Raw genomic sequence first — 23,249 nt, forward strand, 5'->3', positions numbered from 1 at the left:
GGCCACACCCAAGGATATGAAAGTTCCCAGCCAAGGGGTCGAAGGCCACAAGCCTATGCCACAGCCACAGCAACGCGGGATCCAAGCTGCGTCTTCCACCAACACCACAGCTCACAGCAATGCCAGATCCTTAACCCACTGAGCGATACCAGAGATCGAACCCACAACCTCATGGTTACAAGTCGGATTCATTTTCATTGAACCACGACAGGAACTCCTCCTAATTCATTTTCAAATTTATTCTTACTACTAGGAAAATCAAAAAACTGGAATTAAAGTTTTTCATCTTAGAACACATGCAAGCAGACATGAGAAGCAGCAGCATATGCCTCCCCACAGAGTCTACCTAGAAGAGCCTAATGATACATAAACTTCATAAAAACCCAGGAAGTGTTCCGGCCTGAGGCCAGAAATTAACCAGTAAAGTTCTGACAACTTAATACATCAATTCCTACCATACACTACCAAACAGAACAAGTGCTTTTTTAAAAAAAAAACAAAAAACAAAAAACAAAAAAAAGAGATTAAAGAATGAGTAGGCTTCTACTTCCAGTATGACAGCAGGAGGAGCTCCACCAACCCACTCGCTCCCTGTGAAACTGACGAAAATTATTCTTAATGAAATGACTAATATCTCTGGAACTGATTCCACAGGCATACATTAAATGGAAAACACTTAAGAAATCTACTCAAATGTGTTAAGAGCAGCCGCATGAGTTTGCAGTTTTTTCTGAACCAGGATGCACTCCCTCCTCCACCCCAGCTCAGGGAGTCATCAACTCCACTCCAAGAACACAGGCCTCTGCCCAACCTGCCTGGTGCTGAGGCTAACTTCTGGCTAAGTGTGAGCGAGAGGTGGGGGCTCCTTCCAGCCAGGCCCCTCGTGTGGTACATACACAACTGCAGCCCAGGCCATCCCTGCCCCAAGTCGTGGGATGGGGGTTCTGTACCAAGAGAAGTCAGACAAAGAGGTCTAGGGCTTCTGCCAGCATGCCCCCATCCCCCACCACCACCTGCTGCCACCCAGGAACTCAGCTCCAAAAGCAAGAGTGTCACTCAAATGTGACAAGCACAACACAAGAACTGGGGCTCAGAGTTGGCCCAAGGGGAGATAAACATTGAACTGAGAGTTCCCACTGTGGCTCAGTGGGTTAAGAACCCAACAAGTATCCATGAGGATGTAGGTTCAATCCCTGGCCTCGCTCAGTGGGTTATGGATCCAGCACTGCCCCTGGCTGCTGCACAGGTCGCAGATGTGGCTCAGATCTGGCATTCCTGTGGTGAAGGTCACAGCTGCCACTTCCAATTCGACCTCTAGCTCTGGAACTTCCATATGCCACAGGTGTGTCCCTAAGAAAAGGGGTGGAGGGGGAGACTGAACTGTAGGATGCCTAGTGTGCCAGAGAGAAACTGGGAAACATGGGCAAAGGTCCTCGCTTAGAACAGACCTCAAACGCTAACCTCAGACACCATTCAGTCAAAGGAGCCTGAATCTGACTGTTCAGCCAGTAAAGCAAGTTATGTCCCAGGGCACTGCCAAAAGTGTGATGAGAGAAAGGGACAGTCAGAAAGAGGTCCAGCCAAACCACCACCCTCGCAAGGTGACTGTGGGCATGCCCAAGGCTGTGGCCCCTGAGGAGTGACATCAGGTGCTTCTGAGAAGTTGCCCAGAGTAGGGTGGAAGGTGGAACAGACAGCACTTAAAACCTAGCCACCACACAGGTAAACACACACGTGCCAACAGGCCTAGGGGTGGGGAAGTGGGGCGACAAGCACCAGGACTGACACATTATACGTATTACCTATAAAATGTTCAATTCTCAACAAGAAATTATAAAACACACAAAGAAACAGGTAAGCACAACCCATAACTTATCAGAAAAAAGGCAGGCAACAGAAACTGCCTGTGAGAAGACCAAATGTCAGATTCAACAGAAAAAGACGAATGGGCCATTGTAAGCATGCTCAAAGAACTGAACAAAATGATGATTAAAGAACTAAAGGGAGATATGATGACAAAGATGCACCAAATAAATAATACGAATAAACAGAAGTCATTTAAAAAGAACCAAAAAGAAATTCTGTCATTGAAAAATATCTGAAATGAAAAATTCACTAAAAGGGCTCAACGACAGATTTAAACTGGCAGAAAAATTGGTAAATTTGAAACTAGATCAATAGAGATAATCCAATGCAAAGAACAGAAAAAAAAAACGAAGAGAAGCATGCGGTAACATTAAGCACACCAGTATGTGTAACAGGAGGAAAAGAGAGGAGCAGGGAGAAATACCTGAGGAAATAATAGCCGAAAACTTTCCAAATGTGTAGGTAAATACTAATCTACACATCCAAAAGGTTCAACAAACGCAAAACAGAACAAACACGGAGATCCACAAACACACACATCACAGCCCAAATATCTTAGAGACAAGGAGAGAACCTTAGAAGCAGCAAGAGAAAAGCCACTCATCACTCACAACTGCAGTAAGAGTAACAGCTAATTCTCATCAGAAACAAGGGAAATCGAGACATATACAAAATGCTAAAATAAAGAAACCTCTATCCAGCCAAACCACCAAAATAAAATACATTCACAGATAAACTAAGGCAAAAGGAATCTGCTGCTGGCAGACTCTCTGTAGTTGAACTGTGTGCCCCAAAATGACACATTTAGGTCCTACAGCCCATTCCCACCTGTGAATATCACCTTATTTGGAAACAGGGTCTTTGCAGATGTAATCAAATTTAGGTAAGATTATATTTAAGTTAAATAGAAACAAGACATTGTAAAGCTTTGTAAAACTCATTTTAAAAATAAATAGTATAATACTATCATTAAAAAAAAAGATGAGAATATACTGGATATTAAACCTAACAGATAAATTCAAAACACTCAACAGCAAAATATACACTCTTCTCAGGTGTACCTGGAACATTCTCTGGGATATATGCTGGGCCATAAAACAATCCTTAATAATTTAAAAGGGCCAAAATCATACAACGCATAGTCTCTGACTAAAAAAAAGGTTGACCCTTTTCCAACACTGGAATGAACTGCACAGGTTCCACTTACATGTGTATTTTTTTTTTCAGTAACTACATACTACAGTACTCCACAATCCACAGTTGGTTGAATCCACAGACGTGGAACCTCGGGCATGGAGAGCCAACTGCAAAGTTATATGTGGACTTTCAACTGCATGGGGGTTGGCTCCCCAAACCCCTGCACCGTTCAAGAGTCAACTGTATAATAAAACTAGAAACCAGTTATGGAAGAGAAAGTTAAAAATGCACAAATGCATGGAAATTAAACAACACATTTCTTCAACCAATGGGGCAAAGAAGAAATAACTAGGGAAATAAGAAGTACTTTGAAACCTATAAACATAGAAACACAACATACTCAAGTTCATGGGGTGCAGCAAAAGCAGTTCTTGGAGGGAAATTTACGGCTGTAATGCCTACACCAACAGGAAAGATTTCAAATCAAAAGCCTCACTTTAAATCTTGAGGAACTAGAGAAAAAAAGAGGAAGTTTAACCAAAGGACAGCAAAAGGAAATAAATAAAAAGATCAAAGCAGAGATACATGAAACAGACTAGAAAAAACACTTTCAAACTAATTCTATGAGGCCATTATAAAACCAGACAAAGATTTAAAAGAAAAAAAAAACTAGACCATTATTCTCTGTGAACACACATGCAAAAATCCTCTTTAAAACATCAGTATATAGAATTCAACAATACTTTAAAAGGGTAATATATATCTCTACATCATGATCACATAGGTGTATCCCAGGAATGGCTGGTTTCACCTAATATTCTAGATTGAAGATTTTTTTTTAGAAAATCAATTTGATACAGCATATTAAACTAAAAGTAGGAAACCAGATTATCATCTCAATATAAGTAGAAAAAACATTAACCAAAACCAATATCCATTCCTTATAAAAACTCTCACTAAATTAAGAAGAGAATTTTCCTAACCTGACCAAAGGGCACAGAAAAACCTATGAGTTCCCGTCATGGCTCAGCAGTAACAAACCCAACTAGGATCCAGGAGGACGTGGGTTTGATCCCTGGCCTCACTCAGTGAGCTAAGGATCTGGCATTGCCATGAGCTGTGGTGCAGGTGGCAGATGCCGTTCGGATCTCACGTTGCAGTGGCTGTGGTGTGGGCTGGCAGCCCGACTGGACCCTAGCCTGGGAACTTCCATATGAGGAGGGTACAGCCTTAAAAAGGGAGAGAAGGGAGGGAGGAAGGAAGGGAAACCCACAGCAAACATCACATGTAAAGACTCAATGCTGGAGTTCCCGTCGTGGCTCAGTGGTTCACCAATCCGACTAGGAACCATGAGGTTGCAGGTTCAATCCCTGGCCTCGCTCAGTGGGTTAGGGATCCAGGGTTGCTGTGAGCTGTGGTGTAGGTTACAGACGCAGCTCGGATCCAACGTTGCTGTGGCTCTGGTGTAGGCCAGCGGCTACAGCTCCAATTCAACCCCTAGCCTGGGGACCTCCATATGCAGCAGGAGCAGCCCAAGAAATGGCAAAAAGACCAAAAAAAAAAAAAAAGACTCAGTGCCTTCAGCTAGGATCAGGGACAAGACTGGGACTGTCATTTCTGCTCCTGCAATTCAGCACTGTAACAAAGTTCTACCTAGTGCAACCAGACAAGAAAATGAAATAGAAGAAATTCAGATTGAAAAGAAGTAAAACTGTCATTATTCACAGCAAACATGATCAGCTATATAGAAAAGCATACAGAATCTATGAAAAAAGGCTCTGAAACTAATAAGAGAACAAAGTTGCAAAACATAAGGTCAATATTAAAAAATCAATAGTTTTTCTACACACAAGGAATGAACAACTGGAAATTAAGTTAAAAAACAAATCTTTGCAATAACATAAAAATATGAAATCCAAACTAGGGATAATCACAGTAAAAGATATGAAAGACCTATAAATGAAGAACTATGAAAACACTGAGGAGAGAAACCAAACACCTAAAGGAAGTGGAAAACAACTAGAATCCCCAGGAGACAAGAACGGCTGTAAATGCGGGTAACTTTGTACCTGGACAAAAACACATTAAGCAAAGGGGGAAAAAAACACATTTAATAAAGCAGAAACAAAACATACTTTCTTTCCACCTGGAATATGGAAAATAAAAAGACATAAAAAGAATAATTCTACTCAGCCATATAAAAGAACAAAATAATGCCATTTGCAGCAACATGGATGGAACTAGAGACTCTCATACTGAGTGAAGTAAGTCAGAGAAAGACAAATACCGTATGATATCACTTATATCTGGAATCTAATATACGCCACAAAGGAACCTTTCCACAGAAAAGAGAATCGTGCACTTGGAGAATAGACTTGTGGTTGCCAAAGGGGAGAGGGAGGGAGTGGGATGGATTGGGAGCTTGGGGTTAACAGATGCAAACTACTGCCTTTGGAACGGAGGAGCAATGAGATCCTGCTGTGTAGCCCTGGGAACTATGGCTAGTCACTTATGGTGGACAAGATACTGTGAGGGAAAAAAAATGTATACTGTATGTGTGACTGGGTCACCGTGCTGTACAGCAGAAAATTGAGAGAACACTGTAAACCAGCTATAATGGAAAAAATAAAAATCGCTACAAAAAAAAAAAAAAAAGAACCATAACTCAAAATCCTAAGAAACAAACTAAAACAAGAACTCTGTGTGCTTATTTTTGTTCTTTGATTTTCTGTAGTCATTTCCCTTCTGTTCTCCTTCAGAATATAGTCAAATTCTTTTTTTTTAAGTTCCACTTTACCTGCCATACTGAGCAGAACCAAGAGAATAAAATGAGTCCGCAGTAGTCCAGAGTTTTAAAGCAAGAAAAGACCACCTCTGAACACCAAGGAGAAGATGAACTCCGCAGCACAAGAGTGATCAATGCCTTTACCTAGAAACTCCTTCTAAAGCTAAACGTTATCCTAAACATGCCGTTTTACTAAGAAGTCAACTTTCCACATCAACAAAACTAAAAACTATTGGAATTTTTACAGTTTTCAATTACAGCAATTAGAAATCTATAGTTAACACAACTCTTTTACTCAGCGTTCTTATTGTTTCCTCAGCTTTTCCAGGAACCTGTAATTTAGAAACCACAGAATATTAGTTTGGAATAAGGTTCTAGCCATTGTCTGGTCCAAGGGTCAGGTCAGTAAACTACAGTTCACAGGTCACTAAGGGCTGCCACCTGCTTTTGACTTATGTAAATAAACTTTTATTGGAACACTGTATGCTAATTCAAGTATGTACTGTCTATAGTTGCTTTCAAGCTACAGGGGCAGAGAGCACTCTGTGTGATCTGCAAAGCCTAAAATATTTATTGTTTGGCCCTTTACAAAGTTTGCCAATCTTTGCTCTAATCTAAAGGTTCTCAACCTCTTTTGCCTCAACACCATTCTCACACACACTTGTTCATGTTTTCAATCACTAACAAGTCAAAATTCCACATTTCACAGGTGAGGAAATCTGGACCTTTATTTAAACAGTAACTAGGAAAAAAGAATCAAGCTAACATTCAAGAACTTTGAAAGTGAACATACTTGCTCCTACAGTATAACCATCAAATTCTGAGCAACCAAGCAAAATTTTCAGAAAGAGCCCCTACATCGCGTTGCTCAAAAAATAATCTGTAGTCCTGTTTTAAATATTTCTTACTTATGTGGCACCATGGACAGGTTTCCCTAAAATGAACTTTGTATTTTGTTTTTAAAGCCGAGCGCACAGTGACCATCCGTTTGCCTGTCTCAGGGAAGGTGCTCGTCCTGTGTTTGGAAATCAATCCAGTACAAGTCCTGAAAAAAGACAGGGCTCTGCCTCCCAACATGGAATCCCTAAAAGCTAGATCCTTGAGTTCTGTCAGCCCAGGCAGCCTGAAAGAGGACAAGTGGGCTAAGTTCAGCCAACTAAATATTCTCATCGTGACTTAGAACCTAGAGAAAATGACAATTTCTCTTCCCAACAATCTAGACCTGCTCATTTAAAACGTGAAACCTTCTAAATTGCTAAAGGTTCGTTGCTAACTGGGTGATGTCTAAGGGAAGAAATGTCAGAGGGAGAGAAAGCCCTTCCGCCCACCTACTTCTCCTTCCAGGACAGAGGGAACCCGAGCGGCCTCCGGGCCCCATCCTCCACACAGGGTGCAGAGAAGGAACACCGGTTCCCAGAGCACCTTCCCTGTGTGGGTTTGAGTACGAGCATGCAGGCAAGGCAGTCACAGGTCTGAAGCACAATTCTCATCAGTTATTCTCAGAGACAGGACACACACACACACCAGATATGGAGCTCTCAGACGTCAGAATGAGCTCTTGAAAACCATGAGTGGCAGCTGTGCTTGAAAGAGCTGGTCACCGGGCTTCTTGAGACTCAATTCCATCAAAAGTCAACCCCCACTGTGCTGCAGACGGAGAAGGCCCACTGGAGCGTCTGCAGTAGTCTTCAGAGCTACAACAGCTTACAACAGGCTCCCCCTTAGAGGCAGGCTCAGATTATCAGAAAAAGCTTTCCTGACAGTTGCACCTCGAGCCTTCCCAAGGGCTGTATAAACCTCTAACTCCTGTGTTAAAACCCTTCAAACTTGGAATGCAAAGCATGGCTTCTGTCCTAACTAAAATAAAAATGATAAAATTCAAATAAACCCAGCACTACTTTAGAGCTGAAGCGAGGCTTTATTTTACTTCAACAAGCTAATATTTTTATATTCATTTCCTCATTTAATCCATCCCCAAATTCTCCTTTTACAGACATGAACAAAAGACTAACCAAAGCTAGCAAAGAGCAAAACCAGATTTAAACTCAGGTCTACCAAACAGTAAGTAAAACGCCCTTGAATTTAGTTCGGAAGTAACTGTAGAAACAAACTCTCTGATCTCCTATGTAAAAGCATGAAAGGGTAACCATGACTCCCTCCATGTCTGGGCAGGAAGATCACAAATTCACGGAACTTACTAAATCGTGAAGGCAGAATCACCCTATAAAGTACAGGTTGCAATCCGGTGACCTATATGACACATGCTCTCTTTGAATTGTGTTGTCTTTTTTTAATCAAGTTGGTCGCCAAATTTTAAAAAATGGAATTATATATTAAGTACCAGAGTATCAAGAGATCTAAAACAGTGGACCCATATTTATCAGCTGAAGATGAACAGCGCCTGGCCAAACAGGAACAGAATCCCTGTATCTGATACTTCAAGAAAAATACTCCAAGAGGAAATGACAGCCAAGAGCCTGGCAAGAACAAGAGCCAGCAGCAGGTGCGAGCCTGCCCAAGGCCCAGAACCGCCCTGACTTCTGCCTTTCTGCAGTCTTTAATTTGACTCTGTGAACCATCGAAGTACTTACCCTTCCAAAATAATCTTAATGAACTGCCTCATTACGCCTACATTTTACATATAAATGAAGCATCGAAATCCAATAAGAATTTTAGAAAGTGAGAATAACATTAAAAATTTTTCCAGAACTGAAGGAATCATATTTCCAAACTAAGGTATCCACCAAACACACAACACAAAAAATATAAAAAACAGGGAACCATATTCAATATACTGTGATTAAACCATAATGGAACACAACATAAAACAGAATGTATATACGTGTATAACTGAGTCACTTTACTGTACAGTAGAAATTAACACAACATTGTAAATCAACTATATTTCAATTTAAAAATGAGTTTAATTTTAAAAAAAGAAAAAAACCCATGCTAATGAAATTTTAGAACGAGTGTGCATGTGGTTAAAACCTTCCAAGGAGAGAAAAAAAAGGTCACATACAAATGATAAGGAATCAGACTGTCATCAGATTTGACAGAACTGAAAGCCAGAAGACAACACAGCAATACAACCAAAAGTCTATAAAGAAAATGAATTCAACAAATCTAGACTTTAAGACCTTATCAAATCATCAATTAAGTATGAAGATAAAAATTTATTCAGAGATGCACAGGTCTCAAAAAACTTACCTTCAACACACCTATCCTCAGAAAGCGAGACCTTTAACTCTGTATTTGCTAATTTGAAAACATAAAGAATAATTTTTCCAGAAAAAATTATCAAAATTGACTCATGGATTTAAAAAAGCTAAACCGGAGTTCCCGTCGTGGCTCAGTGGTTAACAAATCTGACTAGGAACCATGAAGTTGTGGGTTCGATCCCTGCCCTTGCTCAGTGGGTTAAGGATCCCGTGTTGCCATGAGCTGTGGTGTAGGTCACAGACACGGCTCGGATCCCGCGTTGCTATGGCTCTGGCATAGGCTGACAACTGCAGCTCCAATTAGACCCCTAGCCTGGGAATCTCCATATGCCGCAAGTGCGGCCCTAGAAAATTAAAAAAAAAAAAAAAAAAAAAAGGCTAAACCAAGCAATAATAACAGAAGAAACCAAAAAACAAACAAGAAATAGACCCAAATGGCTTGGCAGACAAGAATTCACTCACATCTAACAAAGAGATTTCTACAACACCCCAGAAAATTTCACAACTCATTCTAGGAAACAAGCCTACCTTACAAAACAGCACATGAACATGCACAAATACAAAGGGAGAAAACTATCTTTTCTATGTTTTCTTAAGTATTTAGCTGTGATCTCTTTATGATCACAGATAAATCCTAAAATGAAGAGCAACAAAACATTAAAAAGAAGAAAACCTGCAGAACCAGAAGGTTCTGAAGCAAATAACACACGGCTGATTCGGCACTGGAAATCCAGCGAGACAATACATGACAGGGAGAGATGAAAGAAGGACCCCATGATCATCTCAACAACACAGAAAAAGCATTTGAAAAAATTAACCCCCACTCCAAAACATACTTTCTTAGCTATACAAACAACAGCTACTAGAAATCTACAGCAAATCCCATACTCAAGGGTAAAATATTAAAAGAACACTCAAACTCAGAACAAGATGACAAGATAAAGATGCCAGCCAGCATCACCCCTACTACCCAACATTATACTGGAGGACTTGGCAATGAATGTTGCTAGAACAAGAAGCACAAGAAAAAGTAAGAGATATCACACCGTAATGGAAGAGACGACAGATACGAATATCTGACTAGAAAATCTAAAGCACTAAACTACTAAAAAAAAAAAAAAAAAAAAGGTTTTTCTATAGTAGATCGGAAACAAATTTCAGAAAGTAATATGATCAAAAAAAAAAAAAAAAAAAATACCACCCACAACAACAACAACAAAACGTCTAAGAATAAAACTAACAAGAAATGTGAGAAAACCATAAAGACACAATTTTACTGGTAAGTTCCACAAAGAAGGGATCTGTCTGCCGTACTCACTCTGCATCCCAACCTCTCCAATCAGCCCAGCACAGAGCAGGTGCTGAAACATGTGGCAGGTGACTGATGGACAAAAAAGAACTTAAGACGTTCTTGTTGCTGGACAAAAGAACCCATATTATAAAAACAGCCATCATCCCCAAGTTATATTAATAAACTCAATATGATCCCAATAAGAATTAAAGCAGAATTCTTAAGACTGTGATTGATGATTCTAAAGCTCATTTTTTAAAAATGCACAGATCAAGAAATTTCTGAAAAACATACCATGATACATACACATACACAAACTGTGAAGCAATAGTTTTTAAAAACTATGAACGAGAATTTAATATAACGACAGAAAAGATGAGAATTCAATAAATTGTATCAGAACCATTAGAAGCCCCAAATTCACACCACACCCAAAATAAAATTCCATATGGAATAAAAGCTAAATATAAAAAAAGCACAGAAGCATACAATGTTAAAAGCATAAAAGAACTCTTGGCAAGGAGACACCAGTATGAAAAAAGATGCATAAAAACAAGTGACAGGAGAAGAATCTGAAAAAGAACATAAATACGTATAAATGAACCACTTTGCTAGTCACCTGAAATTAACACAACTTTATAAGTCAACTATATGTCAAAAGAAAATTTTTTAAGTGGCAAGATATTTCATAAGGTAAAACTTTAAAACTTTCAGTGAAAAGTTTAAAAAAGCAAGGTTAATGAGCAAGCACAATAAAGGGTTTATAATCCTAACATAACAAAGTATTTTAAAATAATAACGAAGAGATCAACCACCCAATTAAAAAAAGACAAATGATACAAACAGGCAAGTCACAGAAAAATAAATAAATATAATGCATGAAAAGATGTTTAATTTCAGTAGCAATCAGGAAAATATAAATCACAATATTGAGGCTATCTTCCTGCCTCAAGAGATTATCAAAAAGATTCTTAGAAGACTATGGGAAATGGAGTACATTCATACACTACTGATGGAGCGGGTAAAATGGTACCAACTTGAAGACAACTTGACAACAGCCACCACAACTTTAAATACATATAGCTTTCACCACCTTATTTCCACTTCTAGAGGAATCACGCCTTCAGAAATATTGGTTTAAGCACACCAAGAGGCGTCTGTAGTAAAAAAGAACATATAAGCCAAATGCCCATCAATACAAAAACAGCTAATCAATAAATGGTGGACCCATACTAACTCTCACCTATTACCACAGAAGAGACTGCCAGGACCTACTCTTCTTTTTTACTTTTTTTGTCTTTTTAGGGCTGCACCCATGGCATATATGGAAGCTCCCGGGCTAGGGGCTGAATCGGAGCTGCAGCTGCTGGCCTACACCACAACCACAGCAACTCGGGATCCGAGCCGTGTCTGCGACCTACACCACAGCTCACGTCAACGACGGATCCTTAACCCACTGAGTGAGGCCTGGGATCGAACCTGCATCCTCACGGATGTTAGTCAGATTCGTTTCCGCTGCACCACAACAGGAACTCCATGCCAAGACCTAATCTTACGTGAACAAAGCCAACTAAGGAATATGTGATTCCACCTTAAACCGTAAAAGGCCACACAGCTGTAAATGTGCAACTTACGTTTGCTAACAAGGTGCAAAGGGATTCAGAGAGAAAAGTTTTCACTTTCATTCACTCCTCGAATATTTGTTGAACATGCCAGGAACTTGGAATACAAGGAAGGTAAAACATGCAGTATTCCTGTCCTCAAGGGGCTTACAGACTACTTAACATAGTCTTGTTAAGAAGAGACGTTTTAAAAAAGGAAATAACCAAATAAAATTACAAACTGCCATAAATGTTCTGAAGAAACTAGGGTGCCACCGAACCAAGGAGAGAGAGGCACGAAAGGAAGAGATAGACACACGTGGGACAGAAGATCGGCCTGGCAAGGAGCTTGAAGGAGACCAGAGGGAGGGCAGGCTGACCAACAGCCTGGGGAGGCGGGGGGCCGAGCCTGCAGAACTCACGCGCCTCGGTGCCTCGAGTCTGCCTTTAGACTAAGAGCGATGGGAAACCAGGCGCCAGGGAAAAATCACAAAGGATCAAACCTACCTAACCCCCTAAAATAGCAATTCCCAAACTTTCTGGACTCAGATTTATTGAGGCCGCCAAAAAGCTTCTGTTTCTGTGGATTGCATTCACTGACATTTGCTTCCTTCGAAAGTAAAATGAGAAACATGAAAACATAAGAACACATTCCCTCATCCGTCTACACGACAAAGCGTTCACGTGTCACACAGCCTGGGGAAAACTCCTCCATGCTCAGAGAGGTGAAACATGCAAATAACCTTAGCATTAATGAAACCAGTCCTGACCCAGGAGTTTCCAGACTATACTGTGACAAGGATACAAAACCACGACTTTGACCGCCAGAAAGCAACCAACTAAGAAAAGCACACATCTTTTCAAACTTTAACTGGAAAGCTTCAGCTCTAACACGCAAAAGTCATCTGATCAAAAAATAAATAAATAAATAAATAAATAAAAAGTCTACACCAAATCGTACTGCCAGGAGCGACATTGCTGCGTTTGGTCTCATTTTGCCAAAGCAGCGTCTCAAAGTCCTAGGCAGGACTATGGCAACGTGCTCATAAGCAAGCATCACTAAAAAAAAAAATACACAAAAGGATGGTTACACGTCTCAATAACGAAAACAACCTCAAATGCTGTCGCGGTTCATACTTTCATCATCTAAGGGGCTCCTTCATCAAAGTTTTCGAACAGTCATACAAGTCACTTTCAAGTGGGTTTTTTTTCCCATTATTAAAAAAAAAAAAAAAAAAAAAAGCCCTCCATCCACAAAATGGGGTTCCAACCAAAAAGTGATTTTACCTGAAATGTGTTTTCACTAAGTACCCTCTCGAACTCATCTACGCTTGGACAACGAAGGAAACACCCAAAGGCACTGCACCGGTATCTAAACCTCTTCGGTCCGGTTCCCACGTCTGCAAGGTGCTGATAACCCAGCACTAGTGGGCTCGTACCCCACGACTGAGGAGCTCCCAGAGCACGAGAGCAGCTCGCGGAGACCGCTCTCTCAGAACCCGTCCTCGGTCTGGCCCGGTTGCGGCACCGGCCTGGAAACCTCCCGGAACCGTCGGGACCACCCTCCCGGGGCCACAGCTGCCCCCCACCCAGGCCGGCGCCCCGCCTCCGGTGGGCCTGGCGCTTGGCGACGCCAGGGCGGCGGGCACGCCGAGGCCCGGCCCCCGCCCGCCTCTCAGGGGACCAGACCCCCGACGGCCAGGAGCGGCCCCCGGAACCCCCACCGCCACAGCCGCCTCCCGCGCGGCGCCGCCTCCCTTACCTCCGGCGCCGGCTCCTCCGCCCGCTCCCAGGGCGGTCGCCATGGTGTGCACTGGGCCCGGCCTTCAGCCTCGCCCCACCAAGCCAGCCGGGGCCCAGGGACGCGCAGGGAGGACGGGGGGCGGCGGGCCGGGGCGGCGGGCCGGGCCGGGGGCGCGGGGGGCGGCGCGGCCGGCGGGTCGCGGGCCCCTCCGGCCTGCTCCTCCGCAGGAAGAAAACAACAAACTATCGCAACATGGCCGCCGGCTCGGCCCGCCGCCGAGGTGCACGCCGGGATGATGGCGGCCGGGAGGCACCGGCGCGGGGCCTCCCCTGCAGGCCGCGGCGGCTCCGAGCCGCCTCCGAGGGACGCAGGCCGAGGGCGGAAGGCAAACACACCAGCGGCCGCCTCGTTCCGCTCCAGAAACCCCAGTGTTTGAAGGGGGGCGGGGGAGGCGGCCCGCCGTAGTTCGGCCCCGGGCTCTGTCGTGAGTCGCTTTGCAGCAGTTGGCGCCGAGCTTTACGGCCGGCGGAGGTCCCGTTGGAAGAGTGAGGGAGGAGATCCCGCGCCCGGTAATGGGGCCGGAGCTTGCTGTCTGTGTCTGGACTGTGCGGCGCGCGGCGGGGGGCGGAGTAAACTGCGCTGCGGGCTGACAGCGGGGACGAGCACGCCGTGGGGGTGGTGCCGGGCATGCGCACTGGGGGGTCTGCGGCGGAGGCAGGTGCGCTGAGCGGGTGCGGCCGGAACGGCCGCCGTAGCGACATGTGCGCGAGAGGTAGCGTTTGAGCTGCAAGACTTGTCCGACAGCGGGATGCTAATAAGTGACCTTAAGGGAAGGGTCCTGGGAGATAAGAGTTGGACAAGGCTGAGGGATGCTTGGGATCAGGCATCCGAAGGCGACTTCTGACTTGTTGGCAGTTGGGGACGGGGAAGACCGGTGCGGATGTAATGAGGCCTTTAAGAACACGCAAGCTGCAAAGGTTGCTTCAGTAACAATGAATGTAGGGCTTATGGGGAAAGGAAAGGGTGGAAAGAGAAGGCTGAGCAAAGACCTTGGCTCGGAGGTGTCAAAGGACTTCTTAGGATTCCAGAATTGCAAGTGGCACAGGGGAGCGCTGCACTGTTAGTGGAAAAGAATAATTTCAGGTGGAAAAGCCTCTGAAACACCTTAACTGAAGGAAGTAAAAATTTTCAGGAATGGGGTAAATCTGAATTGTGTGCCACCGGAAAGGATGCAGTAAGAAGAAACAGCATCGCTTCTGTGATAAAATCCTGTCACAGATACCTCACTGAGTCTAATCTCGAAAAAGTAAGGACCAAAAAATGGGGGACATACCACAAAACAGTTGGCGTTTAATCTTCAAGAGTGTCAAAATTATGAAAGCCAAAGCCAGAGGACATGTTTCAGACTGAAGAAAAAAAGGCATGACCGGAGTTCCCGTCGTGGGACAGCGCAAAGGAATCTGACTAGGAACCATGAGGTTTTGGGTTCGATCCCTGGCCGGATTAAGGATCCAGTGTTGCCATGAGCTGTGGTATAGGTCGCAGACGCAGCTTGGATCTGGCATTGCTGTGGCTCTGGCGTAGGCTAGCAGCTACAGCTCCAATTAGACCCCTAGCCTGGGAACCTCCCTATGCTGTGGGTGCAGCCCTAAAAAGACAAAAAAAAAAAAAAAAAAAAGACATGACCACTGAATCCAATACATGATTCTGAACTGGATCCTTTCACTGTAATGAATGTTATTGAAACAACTTGCAAAAATCCAGAGTCTGGAGATAAGATGGGAGTAATACAGCAAAATTAACTTCCTTATTTTGATGATTGTAAGTGGTATGTCTTTGTAGAGAGTGCAGACTAAAGTGTTACCACTCTCATACCACTTTCCCATGCCAGGCCAATAAACGGAGAGACAAGTCGTTGTATTCACCAAGCCAGCAGACCAAGAAGATCACGTCACAAAGAACCGCCTTCTTTTATACTAAAAGAGGAACGGTTGTGGTTGCTTGTTGCAAACTTCTTGGTACCAGAATCCTTTGTTCTTGAAGCTGTCCCCTGGGTCTGGTCACAGTCTTCCTATAAACCTCCACCAAGACAAACGCTACTCTCTATTCTGCAGCTTTTTTTTCTGCTACATGGATGGAGAAGTGTTAGGCCTTTAAAGATCAGATCCTTGAGAATGGGCTGTCCTGCATATTTCAGGTTATAGGCAACATTCTTTTAGTGATTAATGTACAGTAAACGCAATAGAGTACAAAGGTTAAAGTAAAAAAAAAAAAAATCCAATGTGGAGTCAGATTGGTTCTTTCCTTTTACACAAGTACTTGGGGTGACAGGGCATAAGTCATGAACTTATTCTCAAGTGGTTCAGAATAAAAGTGTTTTAATTTTTCTGTCTGTTGAACTTGGTAAGTTTTTATTGCTTCAAAACAAAGGAGCAAAGAGAAAATTGTTTTAAAATGTCATTGTTGGAGTTCCCGCCATGGCACAGTGGGTTAAGGATCTGGTGTTGCTGCAGCTGTGGCACAACTGTAGGTTGAAGCTATGGCTTGGATTTGATCCCTACCCCAGGAACTTCTATATATTGTGGTTGCAATCAAAAAGAAAGGAGGAAGGAAGGAATTTGGGCGAGTGGAACGAGAATATCAGATTCATGACAAATTGGAGTTCCAAAATGTAGAGAATATAGAGAATGGAAAAGAGACATTAAAAAGATGATTCCTTTTAAGAACAGATGAAAGATATAAACCCACAAATACAGGAGGCATAAAAACATCAAGCAGGAAAAATAAATCCACACCTAGGCACATGTGGGGAAACTGAACAGCATCCACAAAGGAGACCTCAAAACAACCAGGACGCAACTGCCACTTCTGGTCATGACAGAGGCACTGAGACAGACTTCCTTCACATGGTACCTTGAAAACTGAACCAATTGGGGGGGAGGGGAATGATTTTCCAACATTGGGCCACAGGCAGCACAGACCTGTGGTCACGGAGCTGAGAAAAAGGAAACCAGTGAACTGGCCCATACAATCACCCAGGTTTCTGGCTGAAAACACTTGCTGGCCCATGAGAAACTCGAGTGAAACAGGAGGTTTGAGGAGACAGACCAGAATTTAGAGGGGCCAACATGAGGCATCTCGGGGTGCCGCAGTGGAGATGACGGAGCCGTATGAGAAGGATGCCTTGAGTGCTGCTGCAGCATGAAACCCCGTGAGCATGCACACAGTGCATGGACAACCAGAAAGCTGTACATGGAACAGTTCCCAGAGCTGAGGGCCCAGGAGACGTCAGGACCTCAGGGACCCCGTGTGGACAGTCCCGGCTGAACCCCCAGCCCCTTCGGGAGCAATCTAAGAGGAGCCAAGACATTAGTCCTAGGACAAACAGGCGCTCACATCTCCCAACAAAGCTTTAAAACAACCATTGAAGTGGTTATGCTAATCAGCAAGTGATTTAATGGCCTTTCAGAACAAACTTCGATATTCTATAAAGAAAAACATTTGACAAAAAAAAAAAAAAAAACCCTCAGTACTCAATAATGTTCAATTCACAAATTCCAGAATTTAATTTAAAAACATTAGGAGCTGCCATTGTGGTGTAGCAGATAAATCTGACCCGTATCCATGAAGATGCAGGTTCGATCCCTGGCCTCGCTCAGTGGGTTAAGGATCAGTGTTGCCATGAGCTGGGGTGTGGGTCACAGACATGGCTCTGATCGCGTGTTGCTGTGGCTGTGGTGTAGGCTGCCAGCTGTAGCTCTGATTAGACCCCTAGCCTGGGAACTTCCACATGCCATGAGTGAGGCACTAAAAAAAAAAACAAAAGAAAAATTACTAGTGAAGGGAAGAACAGGAATATGACCAATACCGGGAGGAAAATTAATAGGTAGAAGCAGACATGCCAGAAATGACAAAATTAGCAGGTAGGGGATTTCAGACAGTTGTTATACACATGTTCAAGGATTTAGGGAAAAACAGGACCACAATGAGAAAGGAAATAGAAGATGTAAAGTGGAACTTTTAGAGTTGAAAAATGCAATATTTGGGAATTCCTGCTGTGGCACAGGAGGTTAAGGATCTATTGCCGCAGCTGTAGTGTAGGTCACAGCTGTGGCTGGAATTCGGTCCCTGGTCCAGGAACTTTCATGTGTCACAGGTGCAAGAAAAAAAAAAGTAAGAAAAAAAAAAGCAATATTTGAGATAAAATATTCCAAAGATAGGACTTAAAGCAGATTAGAAATTTCCCGTTTCATCTCAGAGAGGCAGAGAGCTAAAAAGAGCCTCACTCCCAAGCTTACACCAAGAAAACGCTACAACCAACTGCTGTTTTCTTGAGCCCACCAGAGAACTTGGGTTTCAGAGCAACCAAGTGGAATTTGAGGGAGAGACAGACATCTGCAAAGAAAAGCAGGACCTGAGCCTCTGCTTTACCTGCAGTGGACATGGCTGGACACCATATAAGCTGGAGATTTAGATTCGGCTAAAAATGTCTCATGGTGTCTAAAGGCCGCGTGTGGGCAGCCTGAGAGCATGAAGCCCCCAGAACAGCAGAGGTGGAGAGACCTGCCCCCGCCTGCCAGCTGCTTCTGCATGACCTCCACCAAGTACTGGCCCGAAAGATGGGCAGAGTCCTGAGCCCATCCTCATTGTGTGTGCTGAAGAGGGGTACAGGGACCCCCACCCAAGAAAACACACACACACACCCATCTTCCTCCTGAAAATGAGCTGCAGTCTTTAGGGGGAAGAGCAACAAAACTGGGGCCTCAGAGCAATGCGGACACCCATGGCCCCTGTGGGAAGTGGACAGAGAAACAAAAAGCCCCAGCAGGTCCTGGAGTCCACACCCCGAGACCCAGGGCAGGGTGCCGTGCCAGCCCAAGAAGAGGCTGACACCCAGCATCAGTCCCCCTCTCCCATCTCCTGCCACCAGGCTGACAGATGGCAAGTAACACCCACAGCGGAATGGTCGGGAGAGCCGCAAAGACTGATTCTCTCAGGGGCCCAGGGCAGAGGGAAGACCCCCACGCGGGGAAAGACACCTCCCGACCCCCCAGCTGAGGGTGGGAGCTTTGGGTGCAAAGGCAGCTGTGTGACCTTGGAGGGCTGCGTTGCTCTCACCTGCAAAGACAGAAGCTTCATGCTGACCCTTTCATCCCGTTGTTCACTTCTCTGTTACTACTTTCAGTCATAATTAATTCTCTTGTTGGGTTTTTTCTTAGCCTATTTTTCTCTCATTATTAAAAATATTCCGGAAGTTCCCTGCGCAGCTCAGTGGTTAACGAACCTGACTAGGAACCATGAGGTTGCAGGTTCGATCCCTGACCTCCCTCAGTGGGTTAAGGATCTGGCGTCGCCGTGAGCTGTGGTGTAGGTCGCAGACATGGCTCGGATCCTGCATTGCTGTGCCTGTGGTGTAGGCCAGCACCTGCAGCGCCGATTCATCCCCTTGCCTGGGAACTTCCATATGCCGCGGATGCAGCCCTAAAAAGCAAAAAAAATAAATTAAAAAAAATTTAAAGATTAAAATGAATATTCCAGAGTTCCCATTGTGGCTCAGTGGTAACTAACCTAACTAGTGTCCATGAGGATGCAGGTTCGATCCCTGGCCTTGCTCAGTGGACTTAAGATCTGGTGTGGCTGTCGCTGTGGTGTAGGTCAGCAGTGGCAGCTCCCATTCAACCCCGAGCCTGGGAACTTCCATATGCCACAGGTGCAGCCCTAAAAAGACAAAAAATAAATAAATAGCATTTTTAGTAATGGCACTGGCATACGCCTCTGCGCAAGCAGCTGGGCGGTCGTGTACAAATCCAAGCTCTCAGGTCTCATTATTTCCTTGAATTTCAGTGGCGTTTAAGTATAAGCTGAAAATAGCAACTGATAATTGATTACAGAGCAGCAGTAAGCCTGATTTTTATTTTTAGCATAAAAGCAGAGCTCCTCACCCAAGAGAGTCCCCTTCTTAAGTTTAAATATGATGGTTTCTTTGATTTTTTTTTTTTTTTGTCTTTTCTAGGGCCGCTCCTGCGGCATATGGAGGTACCCAGGCTAGGGGTCCAATTGGAGCTGCAGCCTCCGGCCTACACCACAGCCACAGCAACTCGGGATCCGAGCCGTGTCTGCAGCCTACACCACAGCTCACGGCAACGCCGGATCCTTAACCTACTGAGCGAGGCCAGGGGTCAAACCCACAAATCTCATGGTTCCTAGTCGGATTCGTTAACCACTGAGCCACGACAGGAACTCCTACATATGATGGCTTCTGAAACAAGACTTCATCCTGTTTGCTCATGGTGACTTACTATGTTTTCAGTGGTGTTTCAGAAGCAGGTTTAACGCCTTAACCTGGACGGTGCTCGTGGGCGAGGCAGGTGGCGCTGGCTGCCCCCCGCCCCCCGGCCTTGTTACCTTCTTCCCCTGGGGTTGTACAGATGGAAGCAGGGAGAGGACACACCACAGCAGCATGTGTGCAGAGGACGGAGAATGAGACCACGCTCCCTCGACGTCCTCACTACCTGAGCGGACGACCCAGGAGGTGGCTCCCGTCTGGTCCTTCCCCGGGTTGCGGAGAATGGCATGGACTCACTGCCCGGTGTGAGCGATGACAACGGGAGCTGTGTAAAAGCAAAAAGAAGACAAGTAAAGGTAAAAAGACCAAAAAAAAAAAGAAAAAAGAAAAAGAAAAAGAAAGTGCTCCTGAGAATGGGAAGGTTCACTTTCTCTCTCCTTTTTTTTTTTTTTTTTTTTTTTTTTTTTTTGTCTTTTTGCTATTTCTTGGGCCGCTCCTGCGGCATATGGAGGTTCCCAGGCTAGGGGTCTAATCGGAGCTGTAGCCACTGACCTACACCAGGGCCACAGTAACGCGGGATCCGAGCCGCGTCTGCAACCTACATCACAGCTCACGGCAACGCCGGATCCCTAACCCACTGAGCAAGGCCAGGGATCGAACCCGCAACCTCATGGTTCCTAGTCAGATTCGTTAACCACTGCGCCATGACGGGAACTCCAGCTTCACTTTCTCAATTAAGCCTCCTGTCCGCTTATGGCTGTAACTCATCTTTCACCCCTGGCCCGTGTTACATGTTTGCTTCCGATGGGAGGTAAGGCTCCCGTCTTTGTCTTGCCAACACTGTGCAAAGGATGTGTGTTGTCCAAATACTCGTTATGCTTACATTCATCTCCCACTATGCCAGCCGACAGGGAGTTACCTGGGCGTGCCCTCCTCAGCTTCAGAGTTATCTTCCAGAGCTAGAAGGACCTGCATGTCTGGCTTATTCACTGCCATTAAAACATGCGCTACCCGTCCAGCCAGCACGTGCAGAGGTGAGCCAGGCGGGGCTGGGCAGCGGAGGCAAAAAATGACCAGGGATGCTGCCCTGTCCCTAGGGGCCTCCGTCTGACATCAGCCCCACAGCTCTTCGTGGTCGACACAGGAATGGCCCAGTCTTGGACCAGATCTGCAGAACCCAATCACTAAAACAGCCTCTTCGTGAAGGACGTTAGAGCTCTCCAGAATAAATAGGCCACGTTCCAAAGCAGGCACTGTCATTCTCCTACCCATAAATTTAGTTCCTAAAGGGCTGACTGCTGATTGGATAAAGAAGTACGGTGATGGACGATTGCAATTTAAAAAATTAAACCGCCGTTTAGCATTTTGACAAGCGATAAATCTCATGAAGCCACACCGCTGTGGGAGCCCTGAGCATTTGGGATGACTTTTATGCTGTCTAACCTGATGGCAGCCGCTCCCGCGTCTGGTCCTTAGTTGCCTCGTTTATGCGCGAAGGGAAGACTTAATGTTTTGGGTCACTTGATGCTGCACAGAAACCGCACTGTGAAGTTCTCGTAGCTTCTACAACTTGAGAAAGGGTCAGTGTCCTGCAAAGATTTTAAAAAAATGGGAGAAACTCTTTGCCTCGTTCCTTCTAGAACAGTAAGATCAGGAAAGAGAAGTCACCCCACTCCCTCCACCTCCCACTGCCACGGAGGCTGCCCGCAGGGTGGGCATGTATCCCAAGCCCGGGGCCCCCAGGACGCTGCACACAGCCGCTGGAGGGGATCCTTTCACATGAGGCTGGGAGAGTGGCCTGAAAGATGCCAGCGGCCATGTCCTTCCCAGGGGTGAACCCTGTGCTCAGAAGACAGGAAGGAAGAGGCAGGAATGAGAGAGTCCAAAAAGGATTTCTTGGAGTTCCCATCGTGGCTCAGTGGTTAACAAATCCGACTGGGAACGATTAGGTTGCAGGTTCAATCCCTGGCCTTGCTCGGTGGGTTAAGGATCTTGCACTGCCGTGAGCTGTGGTGTAGGTCGCAGATATGGCTCAGATCCCGCGTTGCTGTGGCTGTGGTGTAGGTTGCAGACGCGGCTCGGATCCCACGTTGCTGTGGCTGTGGTGTAGGCCGGCGGCTACAGCTCCAATTGGACCCCTAGCCTGGGAACCTCCATATGCCACAGGAGCAGCCCTAGAAAAGGCAAAAAGGAAAAAAAAAAATAAGAAAAGATTTCTTGTGACTTCAAAGTCAGGCTGATACATTGTGCAACCCAAAGGATGGAATTTTCACCAGCAGGAAATGGAAGGAATGTAGGGTGCTGGTTTCTGAGTACTAGATATTTACCAGCTGCATGTGGTCTAAACAGTCCTGTCCAAGTGGCGTTTACCAAAGGTTTTATTCAGTCTTTCATTTCCCACCTGCCATTTATAAGCTACGCTAAGTGCTGGGAATGAAAACAGCAGTTTAAGCTCTGTCTCTGGCCAGAGGGAGAAAAAAATGTGAAGCAACAGCAGGCAATGCAGAGAGCTGGAGAGGGGGAGGTGTTTAGGGAAAAGCAGTGTGAGCAGCTCCAGGGGCCAGGTCTGGGTTCATGGTGTAATCACTGTCCAAGAGTGTAGACTAAGCCATCCTTGATTTTCAAGTCCTCAGCATTGAATTCGACACCTGAGCACTCCAAAGATCTTCTTTTTAAAAAAGTTCACTTACGTGGAGTTCCCTGGTAGCTCAGTGGGTTAAGGATCCGGCCTTGTCCCTGTTGTGGTGTGGGTTCCCTCCCTGGCCCAGGAACTTCTACGTGCTGTGGGTGTGACCAAAAAAAAAAGAGAGAGATCACCTACATATATCTTGTTTGAAATGAAAAAGTTCCAATTGTGGCCCAGCCGTGATGAACCCGACTAGTACCCGTGAGGATGAGGGTTCGATCCCCAGCCTTGCTCCGTGGGTTGAGGATCTGGCATTGCTGTGGCTATGGCTGTGGGGTAGGCTGGCCACTACAGCTCCGATTCAACCCCCCACCGCATTCACCACCAATCCCCTCACCACCACCATCACCACCACCACCTCTGCCACCACCACCTCCTGGGATCTGTCAGGGGCGCCTGCCTCCTCCTTGAGCGGATAATGGCCTGGGTTCTGCTCCTTTTTTTTTTTTTTTTTTTTTTTTTTTTGTCTTTTTGCCATTTCTTGGGCCGCTCCCGCGGCATATGGAGGTTCCCAGGCTAGGGGTCTAATCGGAGCTGTAGCCACCGGCCTACACCACAGCCACAGCAACGTGGGATCCGAGCCGTGTCTGCAACCTACACCACAGCTCACAGCAACGCCGGATCCCTAACCC

The 23,249-nt window shown here is 45.1% G+C and overlaps 1 protein-coding gene across 6 annotated transcripts in view; it reads right to left on the reverse strand.

The window, feature by feature from the left end:
• The window catches only part of RBM33 (RNA binding motif protein 33), a 111,436-nt gene extending 97,547 nt beyond the window's left edge, over positions 1 to 13,889 (reverse strand). For all 6 annotated transcript variants that reach the window (XM_085005063.1, XM_085005061.1, XM_085005060.1 and 3 more), the window contains exon 1: positions 13,664 to 13,889. In XM_085005063.1, coding sequence (XP_084861189.1) covers positions 13,664 to 13,706 — 43 coding nt within the window. In that variant the 5' untranslated portion in view covers positions 13,707 to 13,889. The remainder of the gene's footprint in view (positions 1 to 13,663) is intronic.
• Positions 13,890 to 23,249: the final 9,360 nt, after the last annotated feature.

Source organism: Sus scrofa, chromosome 18, assembly GCF_054392235.1.
Source record: "Sus scrofa isolate SSC_HxYL_T2T_F1_AM1 chromosome 18, Sscrofa_HxYL_maternal_Yorkshire_Landrace_v2.0, whole genome shotgun sequence".
In the NCBI taxonomy this organism is placed as follows: Eukaryota; Metazoa; Chordata; class Mammalia; order Artiodactyla; family Suidae; genus Sus; species Sus scrofa.